This window comes from Dendrobates tinctorius, unplaced genomic scaffold (genome assembly GCF_039654945.1).
Source record: "Dendrobates tinctorius isolate UK_male_01 unplaced genomic scaffold, ASM3965494v1 ptg000029l, whole genome shotgun sequence".
Taxonomy (NCBI): Eukaryota; Metazoa; Chordata; class Amphibia; order Anura; family Dendrobatidae; genus Dendrobates; species Dendrobates tinctorius.
The window spans coordinates 11,901,166-11,926,432 of NW_027361697.1; the positions used below are offsets into that span (position 1 = coordinate 11,901,166).

At 43.2% G+C, this 25,267-nt stretch overlaps 1 protein-coding gene across 4 annotated transcripts in view; it reads left to right on the forward strand.

The window, feature by feature from the left end:
• Positions 1-25,267, forward strand: part of SLC44A3 (solute carrier family 44 member 3) — a 157,699-nt gene that overhangs the window by 47,587 nt on the left and 84,845 nt on the right. For all 4 annotated transcript variants that reach the window (XR_012231418.1, XM_073571389.1, XM_073571387.1 and 1 more), the window contains 9 exons: positions 4,420-4,562; positions 5,514-5,650; positions 6,640-6,733; positions 13,703-13,872; positions 14,360-14,449; positions 15,193-15,317; positions 15,835-16,021; positions 22,748-22,913; positions 23,517-23,670. Coding sequence is in view for 3 of the 4 variants with exons in the window: in XM_073571387.1 (XP_073427488.1) it covers positions 4,420-4,562; positions 5,514-5,650; positions 6,640-6,733; positions 13,703-13,872; positions 14,360-14,449; positions 15,193-15,317; positions 15,835-16,021; positions 22,748-22,913; positions 23,517-23,670 (1,266 nt within the window). In the remaining variant the exon portion in view is untranslated. The remainder of the gene's footprint in view (positions 1-4,419; positions 4,563-5,513; positions 5,651-6,639; positions 6,734-13,702; positions 13,873-14,359; positions 14,450-15,192; positions 15,318-15,834; positions 16,022-22,747; positions 22,914-23,516; positions 23,671-25,267) is intronic.

Here is a 25,267-nt window from a genome sequence, read left to right on the forward strand (position 1 = left end):
AAAAAAATAAAGTGAAAAGTGATAAAATAAAGTTTTAAAACAAAAAGTATGGCGAGCATGCAGGACTTAAAAACTGCCCTGACAAAGGGTAAATGTTCATCGCGATTAGTTGATCTCTTGCTGTCTTTTTTTTTTTTTTTTTATTATTATTATTTCAGTCCTGTGACGATTTGAAAATCAAATCATTTTATTTTACTTTCGTGTACAATCTTTATAATGCATAGTACCTAATTTTTTTCCCCCTAAATTAGCCCTGTCTTTATTTACATGACAGTGATAGCTGGATTGTCCCCCCCCAAAAAAAAGTTCCCTTGACGGCTCCTTCAGTTCTGTAGCTGACATGGTTCAGGAGCACAGCCTGGGTCAAAGGAACAACCCTGTTTTAGCGGCCGGGCATGCCTCTTTGGTGAACTTGTGCTCTTATCGCCTCCATCTTTCTTCCTCAAGTACAGAACTTCCTTGTCCCCTTTGTTCGAGTGCTTTTCTTCCCGCTTGATGGGCTGGGTTTTCCCAATGAGGATAGAGAAAGAACATGAAACCAACCACAGACTTTCTGTTGTCGCCATCGTTCTACATTATACTGGATGGCCGACACCGATGGTGACCACACTTGCATAACCAATTTCTGGAGCAGGTGAACTGTATAGAAGAAGCAGACAGGAGTCGAAAAATGATGTTATATGTCATAATGCAGCACTTTGTTTCAATAGCATCTGTTCTTTCAACAAAATTTCCACACCTAAGTAGTACAGGCGATTATATGAAATGTTGTAATATATCTTATTAGAAAAATCTGCTTCCTTCCCCACTTAAGAGCCACTTCTCTTTTCCCTGCCTCCTGAACTCGCCCTCTATTCTGAAAAAACTGCTCAGCCCAGTCTTGCTCAGATAAGATGGACTGCCAGCTTAGTAAAGTATCAGGTTATTTCCCGTTATATTCTATAGGGAAGGGGAGTATTCAGCAGAGTGAGAAAACAAGCAGAGAAAGGGACACAGAGCGTGCTGAGCTTTCAGACAAGTCCTTTACCTCACTCCACTGCTGGATTCACATCTACACAGCTCAATACTGTTGCAGAATTTCCTCCATTCTTCTACTGCCACTTCTTTCTCTGTGCTAACTGAGCAACAAAGAGTATGGTTACACTTTGAGGAGCATGAAAAACAACATGCGAACCTAGAAATTGACAAATGTTTTCTTTCCGACTAGGTTTTGTGCCTTGTAATTACATTTTAATTTGGCGAGAATTGACTGTTTTACCAATGACGTTATGAATGTGAGTAGTTCTTTCCGTGCATGCTTCAGTAGTCTCTGGCTTTTCTCTAAGCAGCACTTCTTATTTTTCCATGCGGTAATTTTGGAACACGAGACCATCCATTACGCCCTCGGACACTTATGTTTTGTTTTTTTTGTTTTTTTACTTTGGTTTTATTGTAATATTGAGTTGTTTTTTTTCTGTTTGGAGCTGGTTCAAGTATAACATATGGTTGGTGCAGGTGTCATAAAATGGTTGGCTTCAGGCTAGATATTTTTATGAAGGTCTGTGAATAGGAAAGTATACAGTATTGTTGGTTTACAGAGTAATCAAACAAAGAATTTTCCAATATCCCGAGCGTTGTAGCCGTGTTCGTTGGCTGTAAAATATGAGGACTTGGGGCTGACAATCCCCTCTGTTACATTACGGAGTCTCTGGTTCCCGGTTTTCTTCACACATCTGAGCATGCTGATTAGTCGGACATAAAAGTTAGGGAATAACTTTAGTTCTAGCCTGAAATAATTAAATAAAATTGTACACTTGTTGCACAAAAAGGCAAAAAAAAAGAAAATCCTTATAGGCAGCGACATAAACACGAGATCTATAAAAGTAGTAAAACATAAAAGTGAAGAAGCCATTTTTCATGGAGAGACACGTCGGGTGCGGCGCTCACATGGCCGCTACAGAATAAGAAAATAGTTGTTTCTCTGACTGTTCCGCCCTTGAATTTTTATTTTATGCACTTTTTTTACACTGCATTATATTTCTTATTATATTCGGAGGTTTTGTTTTGTGCATTACATCCTATATTATAGGATTAGGATACATTTGGAGGAGAGCTGTTATGTTGCATGTGATATTCTATGTCATGTAATTATTTGTTTTTCTCTAGGGGCCATATTCGATGGTTTGCTGCCTGAAATTTTGTCGTCTTTATTAATTGTTATTATGGTAATAGTTTTTGCGTAGCGTCCATTTTTTTTTTTTTTTGTCTGGATGATGATAGTAAAGTATTGATATTTTCCTTAAAAATAACTGGATGTTCAGCCTATTTGTGTGGTTTTCTCTTTTGGCTCTCTATGTTGATTTTTTTTTGCGTACATTGGCACTCAACGTTTATAGAACTGCAAACGCAATCAGTGGGAGGTCTGCAGTATATACATCACATAGAAGACTTCAAGACTGCTGTATATATACGTGACAGAAGACATGGGGCTGCAGTATATACATCACATAGGAGGTAACTGACTGCTGTCTACATCACATAGGAGGTAACTGACTGCTGTCTACATCACATAGGAGGTAACTGACTGCTGTCTACATCACATAGGAGGTGACTGCTGTCTACATCACATAGGAGGTAACTGCTGTCTACCTCACATAGGAGGTAACTGCTGTCTACCTCACATAGGAGGTAACTGACTGCTGTCTACCTCACATAGGAGGTAACTGACTGCTGTCTACCTCACATAGGAGGTAACTGACTGCTGTCTACCTCACATAGGAGGTAACTGACTGCTGTCTACCTCACATAGGAGGTAACTGACTGCTGTCTACCTCACATAGGAGGTAACTGACTGCTGTCTACCTCACATAGGAGGTAACTGACTGCTGTCTACCTCACATAGGAGGTAACTGACTGCTGTCTACCTCACATAGGAGGTAACTGACTGCTGTCTACCTCACATAGGAGGTAACTGACTGCTGTCTACCTCACATAGGAGGTAACTGACTGCTGTCTACCTCACATAGGAGGTAACTGACTGCTGTCTACCTCACATAGGAGGTAACTGACTGCTGTCTACCTCACATAGGAGGTAACTGACTGCTGTCTACCTCACATAGGAGGTAACTGACTGCTGTCTACCTCACATAGGAGGTAACTGACTGCTGTCTACCTCGCATAGGAGGTAACTGACTGCTGTCTACCTCGCATAGGAGGTAACTGACTGCTGTCTACCTCGCATAGGAGGTAACTGACTGCTGTCTACCTCGCATAGGAGGTAACTGACTGCTGTCTACCTCGCATAGGAGGTAACTGACTGCTGTCTACCTCGCATAGGAGGTAACTGACTGCTGTCTACCTCGCATAGGAGGTAACTGACTGCTGTCTACCTCGCATAGGAGGTAACTGCCACTGTGGTCCCAGGAATCTACCCTGAGGCTGCAGAAAAAGCCTGAAGTTCCCCACTCCGGGCCCAAGCTGGCAGGCCTCTCTAGGAATCAGCCTGGTGAGAGTACACTGGGGACCTGCCCAAGACTTGTAAACTAAGAAGCATAAGGGCTGATTCATCAGGACTGGCATAGTGAACGCTCACAATATGCCAGTCTTGAAGGAGTATAAGTAGTCTATTCCGTCAAGAAGCACATGGCGCTTAATGAATTTGTTGCGTTCTAAAAGTTGCTTGTGCCGCGGCAGAAGTTCTATTCCAGTAGGGATTGGAGTAGGATTTCTGTCATACAAAAAGCCTGCATTATTTGATGAATTGGACAGGTCAGCATGGCCACACCTCACCCTGCCCTCGCTCTTCCACAACTCTCCCTTTTCTGCTGATTGAAACTGGCGTGAAGCCGCACAATTTTTGCACGACTCTCTGACTTTTCAAAGCTGTTATTTTTTTGTTGTAAAGGTTTTGAAGAAATGGCCCCATAATTGCTGGCTGGCTTTTCAAAGTATGTTTCCTCTAAAACCCTGCAATGGTTCAGCGTTAAGCCATCTTGGCTGCAATAACCCTATCTGTGTCTCTGATGCAAGCTGTCCATGGTTTTGCCACCAATCTTGTATCTGGTTCCCTTTGGGATCCAACATCGTTATCCTCTACCAAAATATCTCTGATTTAGGGGGAGACTTGGAAGGCGCTCGAACAGACAAGATGGTCGGCGAGTCACACCGAAATTTGTGAGCTCTGCTGACTGTATCATTGGCTTCTGGGTGCGTTAATTTCATGATTATGGACTGTTTCTTCAGGCGAGACCCCACAGTACTGGCAAATCCCTAACAGTATGAAGACATTATTATAGCAAGTGAATTCCTGTTTATTGGGAGTTTGCCAAATTTGCTGTGAAGCTGTCATCTCTGCGGGTGGAAGTTATAGGAACATGTTGTGAAACGCGCAGTGGAGATCTGATATCGACGCTACTGTCCTAATGTCTCCTTTACTTGCAGGTGTTTATCAGTGGATATGCCTTGATGGCCGGCGCTACAGAGAGACTCATCTTTGGCTATGATAGCTATGGAAATGTCTGCGGCAGAAGAAATTCTCCTATCCCTAATGCTCCCTTTTCTGGCAAAGACATGACGAACAGAAAGTATGTACGACAAGTTCTTGTTTTACCATATATGTGGGAAATCTTACAACTTTCACAATGCCCACTACTCACACTTATTTTTCTCTACAGATCACTTTTCAGTAGTCTCATTATCATCACAGACAGGCTTTACAATGACAGATAACACCTGTACACAAAAAACCCTCGTTCTCTCAATAGGTCATGTTCTGCTGACATATTCTAGGGATGATGTTAATAGCTGTGAGTGAAAAGTGAATAGAGGCTGCTACTTTTTCCAGCTTTATATATCTGATACTGATCATAATGATTAGGATCACCATCATGGTAAAATAACCAGCATCTGAACGATCACGTTGTGTGGAAAAACTTCTATTTTGCTTAGCAATAATTTTAATAATAATAAAAAGAATTTTCTTTTAAGTTATTGAATTTTATTTTTTATTGTGCATTTTTTTATCATGTCTATTCGTAAATAATACTGCAGCATGTCCTTGTGCTGACATCTAGTGGCCAAACCTGCAACCTTCACTTTACTTATAGTTCAATGAACTTAAAGGGATCACTTGCCGTTCTTTTTGTTGTTTTTTATCATAAAAAAACATAAATGCGCAGCGTGGTTTAAAAATAATAAATATATATTTTTTTTTATTTATTATGAACACCTCCTATTTCCCTGCTCATTATTTCTTAGCATTCTACTCTCGTGGGTACTGATATATTACCACTGCAGCCAATCACTGGGAGCAGTGGTGAACACTGCATCCCTGATAAGGCCAGTGATTGGCTGTAGTTGTTAGGTTTCCATATGACTAGAAGAGGATATATGCTGTAAATTCCAATTCTCCACATCCTCTTGCAGTCATAAGGATTGGAGACAAAAACATTCCTATATACAGTGTATGTGTGTGTGTATGTATATATATAATTGTACGATTGCATATTATAAAATCATATTTTCTCTTTTTGCAGACATGTTTTCTTCCTGAATTCATGCAGTTTGCAGTTCAGAGACCTCAAAATCAATTCCACAGCTTTGTGTGTGTCCAGTTGCCCTCAGGAGCCGCTGACGTCTCTGAAGGAGCTGCAGCTCTTTGCGCAGAATAATGGTATGGTTTGAGTACTATTATGAATAACGCGCCTATGAATTTGGAGATGTTTCTTGTTAACAGCGTACTCGTTCTTACCCAGTACACCTTCCCAAAGTGGTGCCGGCTGGGTCTTGCATCCTTTTTTTTTTTTTTCGCTTTATGTAACACTTCTAACTTAATACCACTTTTGCGTTAAAAGTGTTGTCCCCTTTCCAAACTTTCTGAAAACTTCTATAAGCTGGGGTCTTAAATAAAATCCAAGTATTACTTTTGCTCCCGGGTTCCTGCACTAGTTCTCTACCACTGTCCCTGGTCTCTATAGCTTATCTTGTGCCATCCAACTGGGCAGAGCCGCTGAGCTCAGTGATCGGCTGCAGCGCTGTTGCCATTACATAAGCTCAGCGACTGGGGAAGTGGTGGAGAACTCTGGACTTGGTCAGGGTAAGTAACCCTCAGTTCGTTTTATATGACTTTCTCAGCTTACAGGACACTTTTAGAAGAGGATTGACCCCCTTGTAACCATTCTGGAGTATTTTTCTCATAACTATGCATTGCGTCATTCCTGTTTATTCCTCCTGAGTATTCATAATTGAAGACATTCCACTTGTCAAAGGGGTTAGTGCGGGCCGTAATTGGACAGTGTCAGAGTAGGGACATGGTCCCAGCTAGTAACAGCAGCTATCAATTTAATCATGAATTTCTAGGAAGAATAACTAAGGAATGGAACAACACATAGCTCCAAAGAAAAATGCTCCTGAAAGAGTACATGAAGAATACAGGTATTTACTAAAATTGACATGTTGAGAAAGATGACAGCTTCCAAGGGTTTATTTAATCAGAGACCACTGACTAAACCTCAGGCATCCTTCTTTGGTCAGACAATTAAAGTAGACAGTGTGTATTTAGGTTCTTGTGGCTTTACATGGTAACTATATAGATGACATAAATGATTTATATCCATGTTACAGCATATCAGAATCTTAACGGTGTTCTGTATTGTGATCCAGGCTCACATCTCTGTACCTACAAATTGAACTACACAGAGTATACAACCCATCCCAAGGCTTCAGAATGGTGTCCTGCACTCCCGGTCCCTCCAAGGTGAGGTTTTAGTGATATCCTGTGATAAAATATACAGCTTAACATTGGGATTAGCCATTTTTTAAGATCTGTGTACAGTCCGCAGTACAGGCTGACCGCTGGTCTCCTGACTGTAATCTACAGCCTCATATATGCATATAACACTGTAAGCTCAAGTCATGAGATGCGCAAATAGTACGGGCATTGCAGCCTGTATATGGACTGTGAAATACGTGGGACTGAACCCGGCTTATTCCCTATGCACAGCTTGTATTATTTTATTATATAGGGAACCTGTCAGCCATCTATATTGGCATGTAGGTGATAAGAAATTGAATTCAATGATACCTTGATATCTGTGATCTGATCTCTTATTCCTTAGAAATCCATGTTTCTTTATCGCCTTATTGGGGGACACAGATTACCATGGGTGTATGCTGCTGCTGCTAGGAGGCTGACACTATGCAAAAAACAAGAGAATTGACTCCTCCCCGGCAGTATACACCCACCGACAGATACCAAGTACCTCAGTTTGTGCTTAGTGTCTGTAGGAGGCGGACCGGGATCTCCCCAGATCCGCATCTAACCATTTTCTTTTAGGTTTTGTGTGTGTGTATTAATCTTTTCCCATTTATTTTCCAGATTCTACACCGGGAAACAGGGGGTCAATGTTCACCCTGCTTTCCCATATCATGCGGCTGAGCGAGCAGTGTGGTGTCGCCCACATCGCAACTCTCAGTACCGCAGGCAGGACTTTTTCCATATCACCATTCGGTGCTATGGGCGGACGACAGGTGGCCGGTCCTTGCCAAAACAACTCCTCATCCCTATCCCAGGACAGGGCTGAGAGGAAGACGGTGGTCGCCATCGCTCCCAACAAAAGGACGCCGTCTTCTACGTGACACGGGTAAGAGGACCTCTCCCAGCGGCCTGTCTGCTATGCATGCCCCTGCGGTCATCCTCTTCAGGGACGTCAGGTAAGATCCGAACGATCCCTTTAGCCCCGTATGTTTTCACAAGCAGTGGTTTCAAACTTTGAATTTCCCGCCTCTACTCCCCCACTGCAGCCGCGCGCCTCACATCGCAGCCGCGCTCCGGTTATACTAGGATCAGGGAAAGAGGCACATTAGGTCTACTAGGACACAGGGGGGTCCTTGTAAGCAGCGGTTCAACGCAGGCTCACCTTTTATTATCGGCGCCGCGGGCATCAGTATAAGATCTCGGCGGGGAGGGAGACATGGTTTCACTTTCAGCGCGCTCCCTCCTCCCTGTTCTGAGCGCGCTCCCTTTTCTCTGGGCGTGAATTTCCACTCTGGGCGCGCTTTTTCTCACGCCCATTTCACACCAATCACAGCGCTACTTTCTTTTTAAGGATGTCAATCTCCATTTTTACCGCGCCCCTCCTCTGCCATTGCCTAGTCGCCACGACGGCACGTACCGCCCACCGAGATCACAGCCAGCTTCCTTCTGCAATTTCACTGGCTTCCTGCGCTGCTTGGGGGACACGTCAGGGTCCAGCTCGTCAGAACTTCGGTAGGCTCGGCGCTTAATGGAAAAATTGTCTCTCCTCTGCAGCCCTACTATTTAGTGCAGCCTTTAGTGCAGCCATTGTGCTCAACATACCTATGTTTAACCCTTCAACGGCGCTATCTTTCAAGCCCACCGTTATCCACTACGCTTGTGCACGCTGTAAAAGGAAGTGGGCGTCAGGTCAGTCGTCTCCCCTCTGCCTGTCCTGCAGCCCTTCAGCTATGTTGGCCTCTCAGGAGCACACCGATTCCCGGGATGAGGGCACTTCCCCTCTCCCAGAGTGGGCTGTTGCAATGTCCCAGTCAGTCTTCGATCTGACTAGAGTCTCTCAGTCCCTGGTCCAGGTCCTAGAACGTTAGCCTCAGCTATCTACAGCCACCTGTGCACCGACCGCCTCTCAGGGTGAGTCATCCTCACCTGACCGCGACCTTCAGAGGGACAGGCCAAGTAGGATTTCTAGGAAGCATGTTCTGTCTGGCTCGTCTTCCAGTTCGCTAGGCCCGTCGGCTTCTCCCAGGTGTCCTTCTCCGTCTTCAGAGGACGGCCCCAGGTCTGACGACGATCCCCAATCGGGATCTAGTTCAGAAGCAGATAATATATCTAAAACGCGGAATATGGTCGATAGTCTTCTTTCTGCCATCTTCCAAACCTTGGAAATTAAGCAGGACGAACCTCCTCCTCAGGAATGTTCTGTTCCATTTAAACGAGCGAGGCCTCCATCCCGAACCTTTCCAAACCACAAGGAGTTCGATACTACTCTAACCAAACATTGGGAGCACCCTGAACAACGCTTTTCAGGCCGCAGGTACTTAGATGTCCTGTATCCCTTTGATGTAGATCTGCTCACAAAATGGACCAAAGCCCCCGAGGTGGATCCTCCCGTCTCTCGTATAGCCTCTAAGACGGTTCTATCCCTTCCGGACTGGGCATCGCTTAAGGATCCAACAGGCAGGCAGATAGAATCTCTGGCTAAGTCTATTTTTGAGGCATCCGGCGCCTCTCTGTCCTATTTTCGCTTCCTCCTGGGTGGCAAAGTCATTTCAGCTTGGGCAAAAACTCTTCGCAGAGGCATCTTAGCGGCAGCTCTCCAGGACGAGCTGGCAGATCTAGCAGATCAAATTAATCATGCGGGTAAATACCTCTTAGCCGCCTCTTTGGATGCGGCTGGGTGCGTAGCAAGGGCTAACAGCAACATAATAGCCGTACGCCGAGTCCTTTGGCTAAAGTCATGGAATGCAGATACCACCTCTAAAAAGTCACGTACCAATCTGCCTTTCCTTGGTTCTCGGCTCTTTGGAGCCAAGCTAGATCAAATAATTTTGGATGCCACTGGTGGTAAGAGCACTTCTCTCCCTCAGTCTCGGCCAAAACGCTTTTTTAACAGAAAGGGTTTCCGGCCGTTTAGGCCCTTTCCTGCCTTCTCGTCCACAGAAAAATCTACCCAGCAAGGTTCTCCTCCAAGTGACGGGTCACCCCCACCTGGAAGTTTTTTTCCAGGGTGGGAGGCAGACTTTCCTTTTTCGCGGACGCTTGGCTGTCTGTTGTCGACGATGCTTGGGTCAGGGAAATCATGGCATCCGGATACAAGATCGAATTTGCTTCCCAGCCAAACAGACGTTTTTTCCTGTCTCGACCCCCAAGACAGCGGTCCCACGTTCCAGGTTTCTTTCAAGCCGTCTCCTCCCTTTTTTCAGCCGGAGTGATTGTCCCCGTTCCCTCAGACTAACGGTTTTCAGGGTTCTACTCAAATTTTTTCGTAGTCCTGAAAAAAGATGGGACCCTTCGACCAATCCTAGACCTCAAGTTGCTCAATCGCCATGTGAAGATTCTCCACTTCAAAATGGAGTCTCTTCGATCAGTGATGGCCTCAATGGAACCCGGAGAATTCCTCTGCTCTGTGGACATACAGGATGCTTATCTTCACATCCCTGTTTGTTTGCAACATCAGAAATATCTTCGGTTTGCGATTCAGGGAAATCACTATCAATTCACGGCTCTTCCCTTCAACCTAGCCTCTGCTCCCCGTGTTTTCACGAAGGTGATGGTGATGGTCATGGCCATCCTTCAATCCAGGGGGATTCTCATCATCCCTTATCTGGACGATCTCTTGTTCAAAGGCTCGTCCCGTCAAGACTGTCTCCTGAGTCTTCACATAACCCTGGATACCCTCGGCCGTCTCGGATGGTTAGTCAACAAAGAAAAGTTCATTCTCAGACCCACTCAGCTTCTGACCTTCCTAGGCATGGAATTCGACACGAATCTGGCCCGGGTGTTTCTTCCGAGGGAAAAATTTGCGTCTCTGTCTAAAGAGATTCGAGCTCTCAAACGGCCGAAGCCCATTCCCCTTCGGCTCTGCATGAAAGTTCTGGGGAAGATGGTGGCTTCCATGGAGGCAGTGCCTTTTGCACAGTTTCATCTTCGCCCCCTTCAGCTGTCCCTCCTCTCAGCTTGGGACAAGACGACGTTGTCTATAGACCACCCCATTTTCCTCCCTCTCAGTGAGGCATTCCCTGACTTGGTGGGCAACGCCTACGTCAGTCCTCCAGGGGAGGTCCTTCCTCCCGCTCCAGTGGCAAGTCATTACCACCGATGCCAGCCTTCTAGGTTGGGGAGCGGTTTTCCATCAGGGAACGGCCCAAGGACACTGGAATCCACAGGAAGCTCTGCTCCCTATCAATCTTCTCGAAATCAGAGCAATCTTCCTGGCCCTTCTTCGCTGGCAACCTCTTCTCGTCGGCAAGCCGGTCCGCATTCAGTCGGACAACGCCATGGCTGTGGAGTACATAAACCATCATGGCGGCACGCGCAGCAACCAAGTGATGTCAGAAGTGGCCAAGATACTGCGCTGGGCAGAACAGTACGTTCCAGCAATCTCCGCTGTTCACATTCTAGGGGTGGAAAACTGGGCAGCCGACTTTGAGTCGCCAAAGCCTAGCGTCAGGCGGATGGTCTCTCCATTCCACAGTCTTCGATCAGATATGCCAGCGCTGGGGTTATCCGGATGTCGACCTCATGGCATCTCGGATGAACCACAAGGTTCCGCGTTTCGTAGCCAGGTCCAGGGACCCTCTAACCGTCGCTTGCGACGCCCTAGTAATTCCGTGGTCCCAGTTCCAACTCCCTTATCTGTTTCCACCTCTTGCCTTGATCCCAAGAGTGGTCAGGAAGATAAAATCGGAAGGCGTGCCAGTGTTTCTTGTGGCTCCAGACTGGCCAAGAAGGCCTTGGTATGCGGAACTGGTGAACATGTTCGCGGACGTCCCCTGGAGGCTTCCAGACCGTCCGGATCTTCTCTCGCAAGCCCCCCTTTACCACGAGACTTCTCGGTCTCTGAATTTAACGGCATGGCCGTTGAGGCCGCAACCTTAAGAGAATCAGGTTTTTTCCAACCAGATGATTCAGACGATGGTCAAAGCCAGGAAACCAGCCTCTTCCCGCATCTACCATAGGCATTGGAAGGCCTTTTTCCGTTGGTGCGACGATAAGAGTCTTTCCAATGTCCTTTTCCATTCCGTCCATACTGGGTTTCTCCAGCCTAGCTTAGATTCGAGTTTGTCTCTCAGTACCCTCAAGGGTCAGGTTTCCGCTTTGTTTATCCTTTTTCAAAGGAAGCTCGCTTCTTTACTGCAGGTTAAGACATTTCTCCAAGGAGTCGCTCATGTGGCCCCTCCTCATCATTCACCGATAGAACCGTGGGATCTCAATCTCGTTCTTAGCGCTCTCCAAAAAAGCGCAGTTTGAGCCCATTCAAGACATCCCTTTGTCTTTTCTTTCATGGAAGGTAACCTTTCTGATTGCCATAACATCCATCAGAAGAGTTTCTGAATTAGTGGCCCTGTCATGTCGTTCTCCTTAGCTGGTACTCCATCAGGATAAAGTCGTCCTCAGGCCCGTTCCTTCTTTTCTCCCAAAGGTGGTATCCTCCTTCCACATCAACGAGGATATCATTCTTCCATCATTTTGTCCTGCTCCTTCTCACCCTCTTGAGAAGTCACTCCACAAACTGGACGTTGTTAGAGCGTTGCGTGTTTATCTCGCTAGGACTGCTTCACTTCGTCAATCCGTTTCATTGCTGGTCATCTCTGGTCACCGGAAAGGGCTTCCGGCATCCAAATCCACGATCGCTCGCTGGATTCGTTCTACTATTCTGGAAGCATACCGTCTTCAGGAAAAACGGCCGCCTCCGGTAGTGAGAACTCACGCCACCCGGGCGGTGGCAGCTTCGTGGGTCGTTCGACACCAGGCTTCGGCTCTGCAAATTTGCAGGGCCGCGACCTGGTCGTTCTTGCATACGTTCGCGAGGTTCTACAGGGTTCATACCCAGGCTTCGTCTGATGCAGTCGTTGGTAGGAAGGTCCTGCAGGCGGCGGTGGCGCATCGGCCGACCTAAGCCCTTCCTGTTCTTTCTTTCCTTATAGCTGTTCCCGCCCTTGGGACTGCTTTGGAACGTCCCATGGTAATCTGTGTCCCCCAATAAGGAGATAAAGAAAGATGGATTTTTGGTTCTTACCGTAAAATCTTTCTTGGAGCCTTCATTGGGGGACACAGCACCCTCCCTGTTTAAGTTGTACCGTGTTGGGTCCTTGAGTCCCTTGTTGGGTTGGTACATATGTTATAGTTCCGTGGCTTCTCCTACTGCTTTCTCACCAACTGAGGTACTTGGTATCTGTCGGTGGGTGTATACTGCCGGGGAGGAGTCAATTTTCTTGTTTTTTGCATAGTGTCAGCCTCCTAGCAGCAGCATACACCCATGGTAATCTGTGTCCCCCAATGAAGGCTCCAAGAAAGATTTTACGGTAAGAACCAAAAATCCATCTTTTTCTTAAGTAAATTAGCTGTTAAGATCTATGGGACGGACATGGAGAATCTGCCTCCAGAGATTATTGTAACTAAAAGAGGAGGCTACCAGTGTGAGACATGTAGCTCAGGAGAACAGACTGTCAGTCATTACATGTTTCACACTGGTAATGCCTCCTTTCATGTAAAATAAACTTTGGAGGTAGATTCCCAGGGAGATCTATGTCCGGCCCATAGATCTTAACAGCTTATCATTTACTTGTTAAGAAACGTGGATTTCTCTGGAATAAGACATCGGATCACAGATGGTAAGGTATCATGTTATTCAGCTTCCTATGACCTACATGCCCATATAGATGGCTCAGGAGGGTCGATCCTACTGAAAGATTCCCTTTAAATTAAAATACATTTTCCAAATAAAGTCTTGTGTTAATATCAATACCTTCAGTATGAGTGCTGCTTTGTTTCCTGGATGGGATTCTTCTCTCTATAGTCTGTGGTTTATAAATAAATATATGAATGCTGGTTAGCGGCTTCTTTGGAATTAGCGCATCAATAGACTCCTTATAAATGTAATTGGAATAATAAGACAACAAAACGTGTAACAAATAAGCACTGTCTTCCTTTACCATTTATTAAGTGCTTACGCTTTGTTTCTCTCAGCAAATCTTTTCCACTCTTCAATCGCTGCGTTCCTCAAAATCCAGACTGTTATAGCAAATTTGCATCCGTTTTGATAGATGTGATCAATGAAGTGGACTTCTTTCATCGTGTACTTAGTGGGATTATGGCCGGCAGAGACAACGTTGTGGGTCTGAGCATTCTTGCAGTAGGTATGAAAATGTACATATTTCTGTTTTTTATTTTACGAAAGACTTATATGACTTATCCCGCCACTGTCTCGACAACTGGGCCATCCTCCAAGGTGTCTGGAGTAAAAAGGTGGCATCTTTGAGGATGATGAGGGCCCCATTTTTGAGATGGATACAAGTACCCTGAGGTGGGATCCGTACTTGTCAAACACTTATGGCAGGTCCCACTTTACTGCACCCGGTTCACCCATACGTTACATGGACAGGTGCCGTCATCAGCCATGGTGTTCTGTAGGTAAATTCTTTGCAGTGCAGAGTGAAGCAATACAAAATAAACTGGCTTTAGGTTCCAAAATGTTGTTTCCTGCAGCAGAGCTGTTGGGTATATCTTCACCACCTTCCATTGTTTCCTACTAGGTCAATAAGCGCGTAGAAAATACTAGATCTCATCACAATATCTGTGATTAATTATGTTTGTGCTGTGAATTATATTATTTTTCTCCTCCAGCTTTGTCGATAGTGATGGTCATCTCATTTCGTTACATAAGCACACTACTGGTCCATATCTTTGTAACCCTGCTCATGTTTGGATTACTATGTAAGTAGCTTCTCAGCGACTTTCTACAATTCCCTTCGTACATTTGAATACATTTCTAACCCATTTCTCATAACCCATGAGAGGTAGTGGTGGGGAGGGGATGACTTATGATTGCTTGGGTCCATATTACTGGCACCAGTAGTGATCCTGAGATTGGGGTTCTGGAACACTGAGAATGGGACTCTGCAGAGCTTCAGTTTGTGTGGAGGTGGACGTGAACATGTTTGACCTCGGCGCCATTCATTGTCTGTGGCACTGACTGTAATAGCAGAGCGTTCTACTCTGCTTTCAACGGTCCTATAGACTATGAATGAAGCAGAGGACAAGCATGCGCACATCTGCTCCATCAGGATCGTTCAGAGACCCAATAGTCGGACCCCCAGCAATGGACAGCCGCTAACTTGGGCTACTTAGAAAACCCCTTCAATAGTTTTTTTTTTTTTTTTTTTTTTTTTAATCATGTGGAGGCAGCAAGACCTTTCTAGTTGTCCTGCTTCTTTCCAGCCATCAGCAGAGGTTATAAAGCTGGACATTAAAGTCTTGTCCTAGCCGTCAACATCTGCCCCAAGGCCCCTTTTTAAATAGTGTTTTTCTAATGTTTTAATTAGCTGCAATGTTAGTTATGTTCTTCTTGTTCTGAAGTAATTGGAGAATAAATACTTTTATATTTTGGTAAATTGTTTCTGCTCTCCATGATTCTATTTTTTTTTTTTATACATTTATTTCATGAATTCTTTTTGTAGTTGTTACTGGAGTTCTGTGGTGGTTGTACTATGATCATATTCATGACCTTAGCTACGAGCTGGAAACTGAGAAAGAAAACGCCAAATTTTTGCTTGTATTCGCCATCATTTCAACATTAATATCTGTAAGTAATTTACCGAGTGTGAAAAATGTTTAATGATATGTAACAATTGTAAATGATCTACATTTTTACATAATCTATGTAAACCCTTTATTTTATAAAATGGATTGTACGGTATTTCAGGAACATGATTTTGGTTCTGTGATTGATTTTTACTCTTCCTAAAGTGTATCGGTAACCACATTTCACTGTATAAACTACATGCAGTATTAAATAGCTATCTTACGCCTGATGAGGCAGGTGTACTTTGAAGCTCCAAGTAAAGCTGAATCACACCTAGCGTATAACATCCGATGCGAGATGCTAATGACACTCGTCTCCTGCTCTTCTGCGAGCGTGAGATGATGTGTCGGTGCTCAGTGCTCCGATCCTCTCACGTGCGAGAATCGGAGTACACGTGCGGGGAGGTGGATTCTGGTGCAAGCTGTCGATAAATTGGGGCCTCTGTTCACATCTCCTTTCAAGTTTCATTTTTTCTGCTCCGTCACAGAAACAAAAAATTGCTTTTTTTTAATTTCAGATTGTGCTTTTTGTTTTAACATTCTTGATGAGAAGGAGGATACAGATGACAATTCAGCTTTTTCAAGTTGCAAGCAGTTTCATCAGCCACATCCCCTTCCTGCTGCTTCAGCCGCTCTGGACTTTTCTCATTCTCCTCTTCTACTGGATCCTTTGGGTGTCTGTACTTCTCAGCATGGGGACCTCCGGTGAGTCCGAGTGCTTGGCCTTCTATCGACAGGGTTGGGTGACCGCTGTGGTTTATAGGGGCAGGCAATGAGTGTATTTTTTACACTATCCTAATTGCATTTTTTTTTTAACAATAGCATTGATGCCTTTAATTTGATTACCAGACCAGGACCGCATTGCACAGTCTGACGCCACTGCTAGAAGTGTACGGATTAAGTTGGAAGTTTAAATATTTATTTAATTTACTCCTATAACACTGTAATTGTGCTTTCAAGTAATTTTTCAGAAAAAACTGTACTGTTTGAATATGCGAGGCATAACGCCATTTCTGGCCATTATGTGGCTTTTACCCTGCATTCTCACCAGTTTTCCCAGCTGCATGCTCTATCTGTAATTTTCAATTTACAGGGAGATGGGAGAGGAGACTAGCTGCAATGTTGTCTCCCATAGACTGCACAGAGAGGAGAATGCCTGCTCTTCATTCACTTTTTAGCTGCAGCCCCATGGGGGACATTATACAGCAGAGCTGAGCTGTCTTGATCTGAATCAACCTATGCTGGGAGGTAAAACACTAGATACAGAGCTCTGCACAAAGTTTTTCTGTCTGCCCATCCTTTCTCCATCGAGAAAATCTCCTCTGAGTAAGATGGACTTTTACTGCTTTTTGTTAAAAGGGTTAAAGTAAACCGCATTATCATGTTTTTAGGTACAGTATTAGTCATTTAAATAGTATCTGAGCTGCAGTAACAGGTAGTGACCACTACGCAATGGATGGCCCTGTCATGTTTTACTCGGTGTACTTTTATATCCAACCTCCGGCAGTGCGGTTAACAGCTGATCACAGAAGATGGCTCCTAATTGACCGCAAGAGATTTTTTTTTCTGGACACAGAGAAAATGATGTGAGAGGAAATAAGACCGTGTTGGACCAGAGGAGGGAGATGTAAAACGAAAAGGATGATCAGCTGGAAAGTTCCTTGCAATTGAAATGTAAACACATTTACAAAAAGCCATGTACATCTGGTATTTTCTTTTGAAACCTTTTTTTTTGTTAGCTATATATTGTAGATAACATGGAGTAGGTGGCTTCTTTGGAGAAATTGGGAAAAATACAGATGACTACCCATTCCTGCTACTACATGTGGGGACAAATGACACCGCAAGAAACGACCTGGAAACCATCTGCAGAGACTTTGAAGACTTAGGCAAGAAAGTGAAAGAACTGGGAGCGCAGGTGGTCTTCTCTTCCATCCTCCCAGTTGATGGCCATGGAACAAGGAGGTGGAATAAGATTCTGCAGGTGAACAACTGGCTACGTCGATGGTGCTGTCAGCAACGATTTGGATTTCTGGATCACGGAGTGAACTACTTATACGATGGACTACTTGCTAGAGATGGGGTGCACCTTACGAAGACTGGAAAGCATGTATTTGGAAGTCGTCTTGCTACACTTGTAAGGAGAGCTTTAAACTAGAACAACATGGGAAGGGAAGCAAAAGACTAGAAAAAGCCATACACCTGACAAATGCTATTGAGAACTCTGCTATTAGAAGTGGAAAGGAAGAACAGGAAGAACAAAGACAAAAGAATCTAATTAATAAAAATATTGGAGAAAGAGAAACCAATCACAAACTAAAATGTTTCTATACTAATGCACAAAGCATGGGCAACAAACAAGGAGAATTGGAACTACTAACACAGGAAAAGAAATATGATGTCATTGGAATCACTGAAACTTGGTGGGACAATACACATGATTGGAATACAAGACTAGAAGGATACAACTTATTTGCAAGAAACAGACTTGATAAACGAGGAGGAGGTGTCGCATTGTATGTTAGAAACGCGTATATCTGCACAGAGATTGAAGCTTCAGAGACTGGGAGTTCTGTGGAAACTGTTTGGGTAAGAATACAAGGACAGAACAATGGAAAGGACACCATTGTAGGCATTCACTACAGGCCACCTGTGCAAGCTGAAGATATGGATGAACTCTTTATGCATCAAATGGCCAAGTTCTCCCAAAAATATGACATAGTTGTCATGGGAGATTTCAACTATCCAGACATTTGTTGGGAATCTCTCTCAGGCAAAACTAACAGGTCAAGGAAATTCTTATCCTCTCTTGCTGACAACTTTATCTTCCAAAAGGTAAGGGAGAAAACAAGGGGAACTGCTACCTTGGATCTAATCCTTATAAACAGGGAGGAAATGGTTGAGGAGGTAAAAGTGGCTGGGACCCTAGGAGGTAGCGACCATGCTATTTTAGAATTTTGGATAACTAGAGGAGGAAGACCTGTGAAGACTCAGACGTCAAGGTTAGATTTCAGAAAGGCAGATTTTAAGGGATTCAGAAAGAGAATTGGAGGGATCCAATGGCTGGATATCCTTAAAGACAAAAATGTCCAGGAAGGATGGGAAATCTTGAAAAATGAAATTCTCAAAGCACAATTGTTAACAATTCCGAAAAGAGGGAAGAATAGGAAGCATTTAAGGAAGCCAGGATGGATGAACACAGAACTTAAGCACATGCTAAAAAGGAAGAAAAAAATGTTTATAAAATGGAAAGAGGGAGGCATATCTAAAGAAGAATATAATGCTGTCTGTAGAACCTGCAGGGCACAAATCAGATTAACTAAAGCTGACAATGAATTGAGGCTTGCAAGCGATGTCAAAAGCAATAATAAAGGATTTTGGGGATATGTCAAAAGTAAAAGAAAAGTCAAAGATGCTATAGGATTTTTACAGGATGAAAATGATGAAATGGGAAGACAGGATGTTGAGAAGGCCGAACTTTTAAATTCCTATTTTGCATCTGTTTTCTCTCAGAAAGGAAATGTGACATCAACTGTTCTTCACTGTCCTATTAAGGGTATAGAAGAATCCAGGATATCTATAAACAGAAAGATAGTGAGGAAACACTTAGCTAACCTAAATGAATTCAAGTCTCCAGGTCCAGATGAATTACACCCCAGAGTACTGAAGGAGATAGCAGAAGAAATTTTTGAACCCCTCTCCATAATATTTGAAAATTCTTGGAGAACAGGAGAAGTCCCAGAAGACTGGAGAAGAGCAAATGTTGTTCCTATCTTCAAAAAGGGGAAGAAGGTGGACCCAGGCAACTATAGGCCGGTGAGTCTGACTTCTATACCAGGAAAAATCTTTGAACAAATTATTTAACAATATGTATGTTAGTACCTGGATAAGAATGAAGTGATTAAACAGAGTCAGCATGGGTTTGTAACTAATAAGTCATGTCAGCCTAACTTAATTTCCTTCTATGACGGAATCACTGATTGGGTGGATCAAGGAAATGCTGTAGATATAGTATATCTTGACTTCAGCAAAGCATTTGACAAAGTATCTCATACAATCCTTATTGAAAAAATGACTAAGTATGGAATGGACAAGGCAACTGTTAGGTGGATTCATAACTGGCTTAGTGATCGGACCCAAAGAGTGGTCGTAAATGGCTGCACATCCAGTTGGAAGAATGTCTCAAGTGGGGTACCACAGGGCTCTGTCCTGGGCCCTGTATTGTTCAACATCTTTATCAACGATTTAGATGAAGGAATTGAGGGTAAACTGATTACATTCGCTGATGACACAAAACTAGGAGGGATAGCTAATACTAGAGAAGAGAGAGAGAGCATTCAAAAAGATATAAATAAACTGGAGAACTGGGCAGCAACTAACAGAATGGTTTTTAACAGGGACAAATGCAAAGTACTACATCTGGGCAATAAAAATGAAAAAAGCATATACAGAATGGGAGGAATAGGCCTAAGCAACAGCACATGTGAAAAAGACTTGGGTATACTAATAAATCACAAACTGAATATGAGTCAACAGTGTGATGCAGCAGCAAAAAAAGCAAATGCAATTCTAGGATGTATTAACAGAAGCATACAGTCTAGATCACGTGAAGTCATTATTTCCCTCTACTCCTCTTTGGTCAGACCTCATCTGGAATATTGTGTCCAGTTTTGGGCACCACATTTTAAAAAAGACATCAACAAACTGGAGCAAGTTCAGAAAAGCGCAACCAGAATGGTGACCGGTCTGCAAACCCTGTCTTATGAGGAAAGGTTGCAGGATTTGGGATTGTTTAGTTTGCAAAAGAGAAGACTGAGAGGAGACTTAATAGCTGTCTACAAATATCTCAAGGGCTGTCACATTGTAGAAGGATCATCTTTATTCTCATTTGCACAAGGAAAGACTAGAAGCAATGGGATGAAACTGAATGGGAGGAGACACAGATTAGATATTAGAAAAAACTTTTTGACAGTTAGAGTGATCAATGAGTGGAACAAGCTGCCACGAGAAGTGGTGAGTTCTCCTTCAATGGATGTCTTCAAACAGAGGCTGGACAGACATCTGACTGGGATGATTTAGCGAATCCTGCTTTGAGCAGGGGGTTGGACCAGATGGCCCAGGAGGTCCCTTCCAACTCTACGATTCTATGATTCTATACCTAAAATTAGATCATCCCCCCATTTGAGTGGTAGTCATGCAGTGTTATTTTTGACCACCAGATGTCAGTATAGCAGCATTATTTTCTTGAAATTTGAGGGTCTGTGAAAACACTCCGGTTACATATTTGCCAGAGACAGGTTTATATTTGTTCATCCGCATTATTGGTAAGGTTCTTATTCTAAAGGCCTTCTAGATGGTTGTACCAATGTATGCACATTGGCTTACTTGTATACGATTTCCTCACTTGACACAACCAGAGATCCTAAAGGTGGCTGTCAGTCGGCAAGATTGCCCTTCTTCTCATTAAGCAAAAAAAATCTTGCAGCAAATACACATGATATGGCCTTTATTTTCTGATAAGACATACACTGATGAGCAAAAGAGTAACATTGTTTTGCACTTCTGACTTTCAGGCCCCATATCTCACATCCGCCACTGCTTCTAACGCGAGACCGCCATCATTTTATAGACCATCAGCTTGGCTATCTCGTACATAAATTTTACAATGCAGTGACGTGACAAGAATCTGCATAACTAATCATATGCTAAATAGTTGCAAATGATATTTATGTATGAGAAAGCCACGATGATTGTCTGTAAAATAATGGTCGTCTCCCGTTCGAAGCCGTAGTGGATGGTGAGATATGGAGCCTGAAAGTCCAACCACCGAGAACCACCAGTAGGGATGTCAGAGGTGGTGCTGTTAACTTGTAGTTTACCTGAAGTTCACCATAGGGGAACATTGGGAGGGAGAAAAAACAGTAATTAGCTCACCTACCAGGGAGGACATTTCAGTGTGAAAACCACCTGTATACAAATAGAAGCCCCGGTAGCCTTTGTCTGGTCAGGATGTGGTGCAAGGAGAAGGACACCAGGCTGGTTGCAGGTCAGAAATGGAAGAAGGGCGCATGAGGACTGGGCTGTGACACCAATTAGAAAATGTTAAAACATAGCTTTTAATGTGCAAATAAAACATGGTGAGACTTTTTGGTTAAAAAAAAAAAACATGCTGAGAAAAAGCCAAAAGAAAAAAAAAAAAAAAGATTAAGGATCTACAGTATATGTTTGCACATTTCAGCTTGCCAACCTGAAACCCGTAAGCTTGTAGATCTCTTATCTTTTTTGCCTTTTCAATTGCACAGTAAAAAAAATACATTTTAACGTTTTCCCAGTCCTCATGGACCCTCCTTCCATTGGGGAACATTGACCTGTGTAAACAAAAGCGCATGAATGATTGAGACGGAGACGCACGACACAGCTGCAAGTAATTACAGGATTAAAGATGTATAAATGCAAATGATCTCAGATGAAACGCATGTACCGTGATAATATTGCTCAAGACTTAGTGTTATACGTGCAAAGTAAAAACATACCGGAATGCTTCCAGTAACCCTATTCGGACAGTCTACCTTAAAATGTGCAATGATAATAATATGCGAAGTCGTCAGGGTACTCCCTTTAATAACTCACGTGGGGGCTGAAGTTTCATTTCCCATTTTGAAAAATATAATACAATTATCAGGGAAGAAATACTGCACCAGAAAGGAGAAAGCTGGCAGCCACATATGGCGTCTGTCGTCGGTTATCTAACAGTGCGGTTAGGGGAGCGACATTGTCACTTAGAATCCGAGACGTAGACAGCAGAGCCTCGGCTCCTGCTTTCTGAATGACGCCGTGCACGGGTTGAGGTTCGTGTCTTGTGGATTGCAGATACTTCTTTATCCTTAGGCTTTGAAGACCATTTGGTAAACATATATATTTGGCCTTAAATTGATAAGTTCCTAAGTGCTTCCAGTAGTATACATTCGTGGCATACTTATAGAATGGCCAAGAAATGTATAATAGATGTGGCTCTCAGAAATATATCGCCAGAACGGGGTCCATTGAACGTTGCTGGCAGTGGAGAAGTGATCCCAGTACAGTAGAAGGGAAACTCTGACCACTTCACCATGGACGGTGGCGCGTGTTGGGACCTCCATCTTATACATTTATCCTGTGGATATGCCGTAAATGTACGAGCATGAAATACCCCTTCATTACTGGAAATTCAATTTTTTGGAGCATTGAACCATCACTTGTTTTCGTCAAACTCCAAAGACATACTGATAGGGAATTTAGATTGTGAGCCCCATCGGGGACAGTGATGAAAATGTGTGCAAAACTGTAAAGCGCTGCGGAATATGTTAGCGCTATATAAAAATAAAGATTATTATTATTATTTATCTTATACACCTGTATTTTTTGCTAATTCTAAATGTTTTCCCTTTCTAGGCAGTGCTCAGGTGTCATCAGATGGACAAGTAGAATATACGCCGCTGGGTGGCATCCGCTATATGTGGTGGTACCATTTATTTGGCCTCATATGGACCAGCGATTTCTTCCTTACATGCCAACAGTTTATCGTTTCTGGAGCCACCGTTACATGGTTCTTGCACAGGTACGGTATAAAGGGAAGTCTATATTCTGATGAAGTTGGTAAAGATATTTGACAAGAAAGACTTGACGATTAGACCTGCAAATTAGTAATGTATTGCTGAAATGCTTGTCTTTTATTATCAGTCCATTTGGCTTTGATGGACTGTGATCTGACAGCAGAGAAATGCTGGTATATAGCTGAACACATCCAATGCACGTCACTAGGGGTGTGTAGAGGAGTCCAGGATGGCTGCTGACTCCAGCTCGTACTGAGCAGGTTCTGTTCTGAGCCATTGCCATTCTGGCAGTTATATAGATGTATGAATTGATTTCACTTTTCGAGGCGTTTAGATGAAGATTGATCTAATATCTGAATGTCTTGCTCCTATGAGGGTTTTTATTTTCTTCTGTAGTACTGACCATAAAACTTAGCACTAAATAAAAAGGCCCAATATCTCTCGATCCATATGGCGGATTTAAAAAAAAAAAAATATTCGAACACTCAGAGGAGCAGCTGGAATAAAATAAGAGAAAAATAATGGTCATTATTCATCTGGTGACTAGTCCTCTTTAAATTGTATGTATTTTAATTGAATGCATTTTTTTTTATTTTATTTTTTTTTAGAGATAAAAAGAAAGTTAAGCACCCAATACTGTCTTCCATGTCTATTCTGTTCTGGTATCATCTTGGATCTGCCATCATGGGATCTTTATTGTTGATGGTTGTGAAAATCCCACAAATCGTTTTAATGTATCTGTCTAAGCTGCTGAGTAAATTGGTAAGTCATCACCTAAAGTGTAATCTATGGCGGTAACACTCTGCAAAACAGACTAAGTCCTGTTTATAAGTAAAATAAAACATGGTTACTAGTATGTCTGTGATCTTATTGGCATCTTCAGTAGATGATGGCTTGTAAATTGGAAGTGGACTATGAGAAGCCATTCCTTGAAATATGTCTGATAACCTCGTGACTTAAAGGAAACCTGCTGTGTAAAATAACTCTATCAACCTTGAAGGTAAGGTGATTAATCTGCAGGTTAATAGCGTTCTAACACCATGAGGCATCCACACTGAGAGCCCCGCTGCCGGGAGGAAATGAATCTTATTCTCCCCAGAAGGCTGGTTCTTTCAGTCATAGGGGTGGTGCCAGAATGATTTCAGTCGTATGGTGAGCAGATGCTGTAACTGTGCCCCCAGCACTGACTGACAGCCAGCTCTAATGGTGACCTGCTGTCAGTGGGCACAGTTATAGCTGCCGCTCCCTATAAACAGGTAGCTGAAACTGTACTGGCACCACCCCTATATCTGAAAGAGCAAGCCTACTGGGGTAAAAGTTAATTTCCTCCCAGTAGTGGGGCTCTCAGTGCTTACGCCAAATGGTGCCAGAACGCCATTAACCTGCACATTAACCCCATATCTGCAGTCTAATGGTGTTATTTTACATGACAAATTCCCTTTGCATGCGAAGTAGTTACATGTGTTAGATAAGGGGCAAGAAAGCCATGAGCTTGTGGTAGAAAAGTATCCAGCATGCTATGACAGTATTGGTATCATAGTCTATAATGGAGAGTGAAGGCCTGGCAAAGTTCAGATTTTGTCATGACTTTTTTTTGTGTGAATTTTTATGCAATGTAAATCCACAAAAATGGCATCCTTTAAAGGGGTTGCATCAACTACTTATTTGGGTAAAATTGCAAATTGCTTATAATAAAAAAAGTAGAATTCTTGCAATTTAACTGATCAAAAATCCTCTCCATTCTAAAAATGGAAGGATTTTTAACTGTATAGTTTACAAACCTGTTCTCTAGGTTACCAACCATCGCTGCTGTCAGTCATTGGTGGCTGGTCTCCTAGGCTGGTGGTTTTAATCTGTCAATAATCCAGAGTGCATTGCCCCCCCCGGCAAGCAAGAAGCAGGGGAGCCGTGTGCGCTCTACGAAAGAAGGCTAGACAAGCCTGGTCTTTCTGTGTGGAAAGTTGTAGATTAGACTTGTAAAATCTTTCCTACTTGGCCTGCTTGTGGAATGCATTAAGCCTATAAGAAAAGGAAGTGGATGTCCAATCGAATCAGAAAAAAAAATCTTTATTAATGTAAACAAAAGACAATAAACACAGACGTATATACCGGGTGAGTCATAAAGGACGGACGTTTTTAAACTAATCATAAAATCGTTAAATATTTATTAAATATAAATGTATTCACAGATTTGGTTACGTATACTAATAGCATTTGACAAATTCAAGTGTGGAAAACAACATCTGCCATGTGGTGGCCATTATCAGTGATGCATTTCCAAAGGCGTTCTTGGAAGTTGGCATCAACACGTTCCAACACAACTCTGTCGATTTGGGCAACTTCCACTCGAATAGCTTCC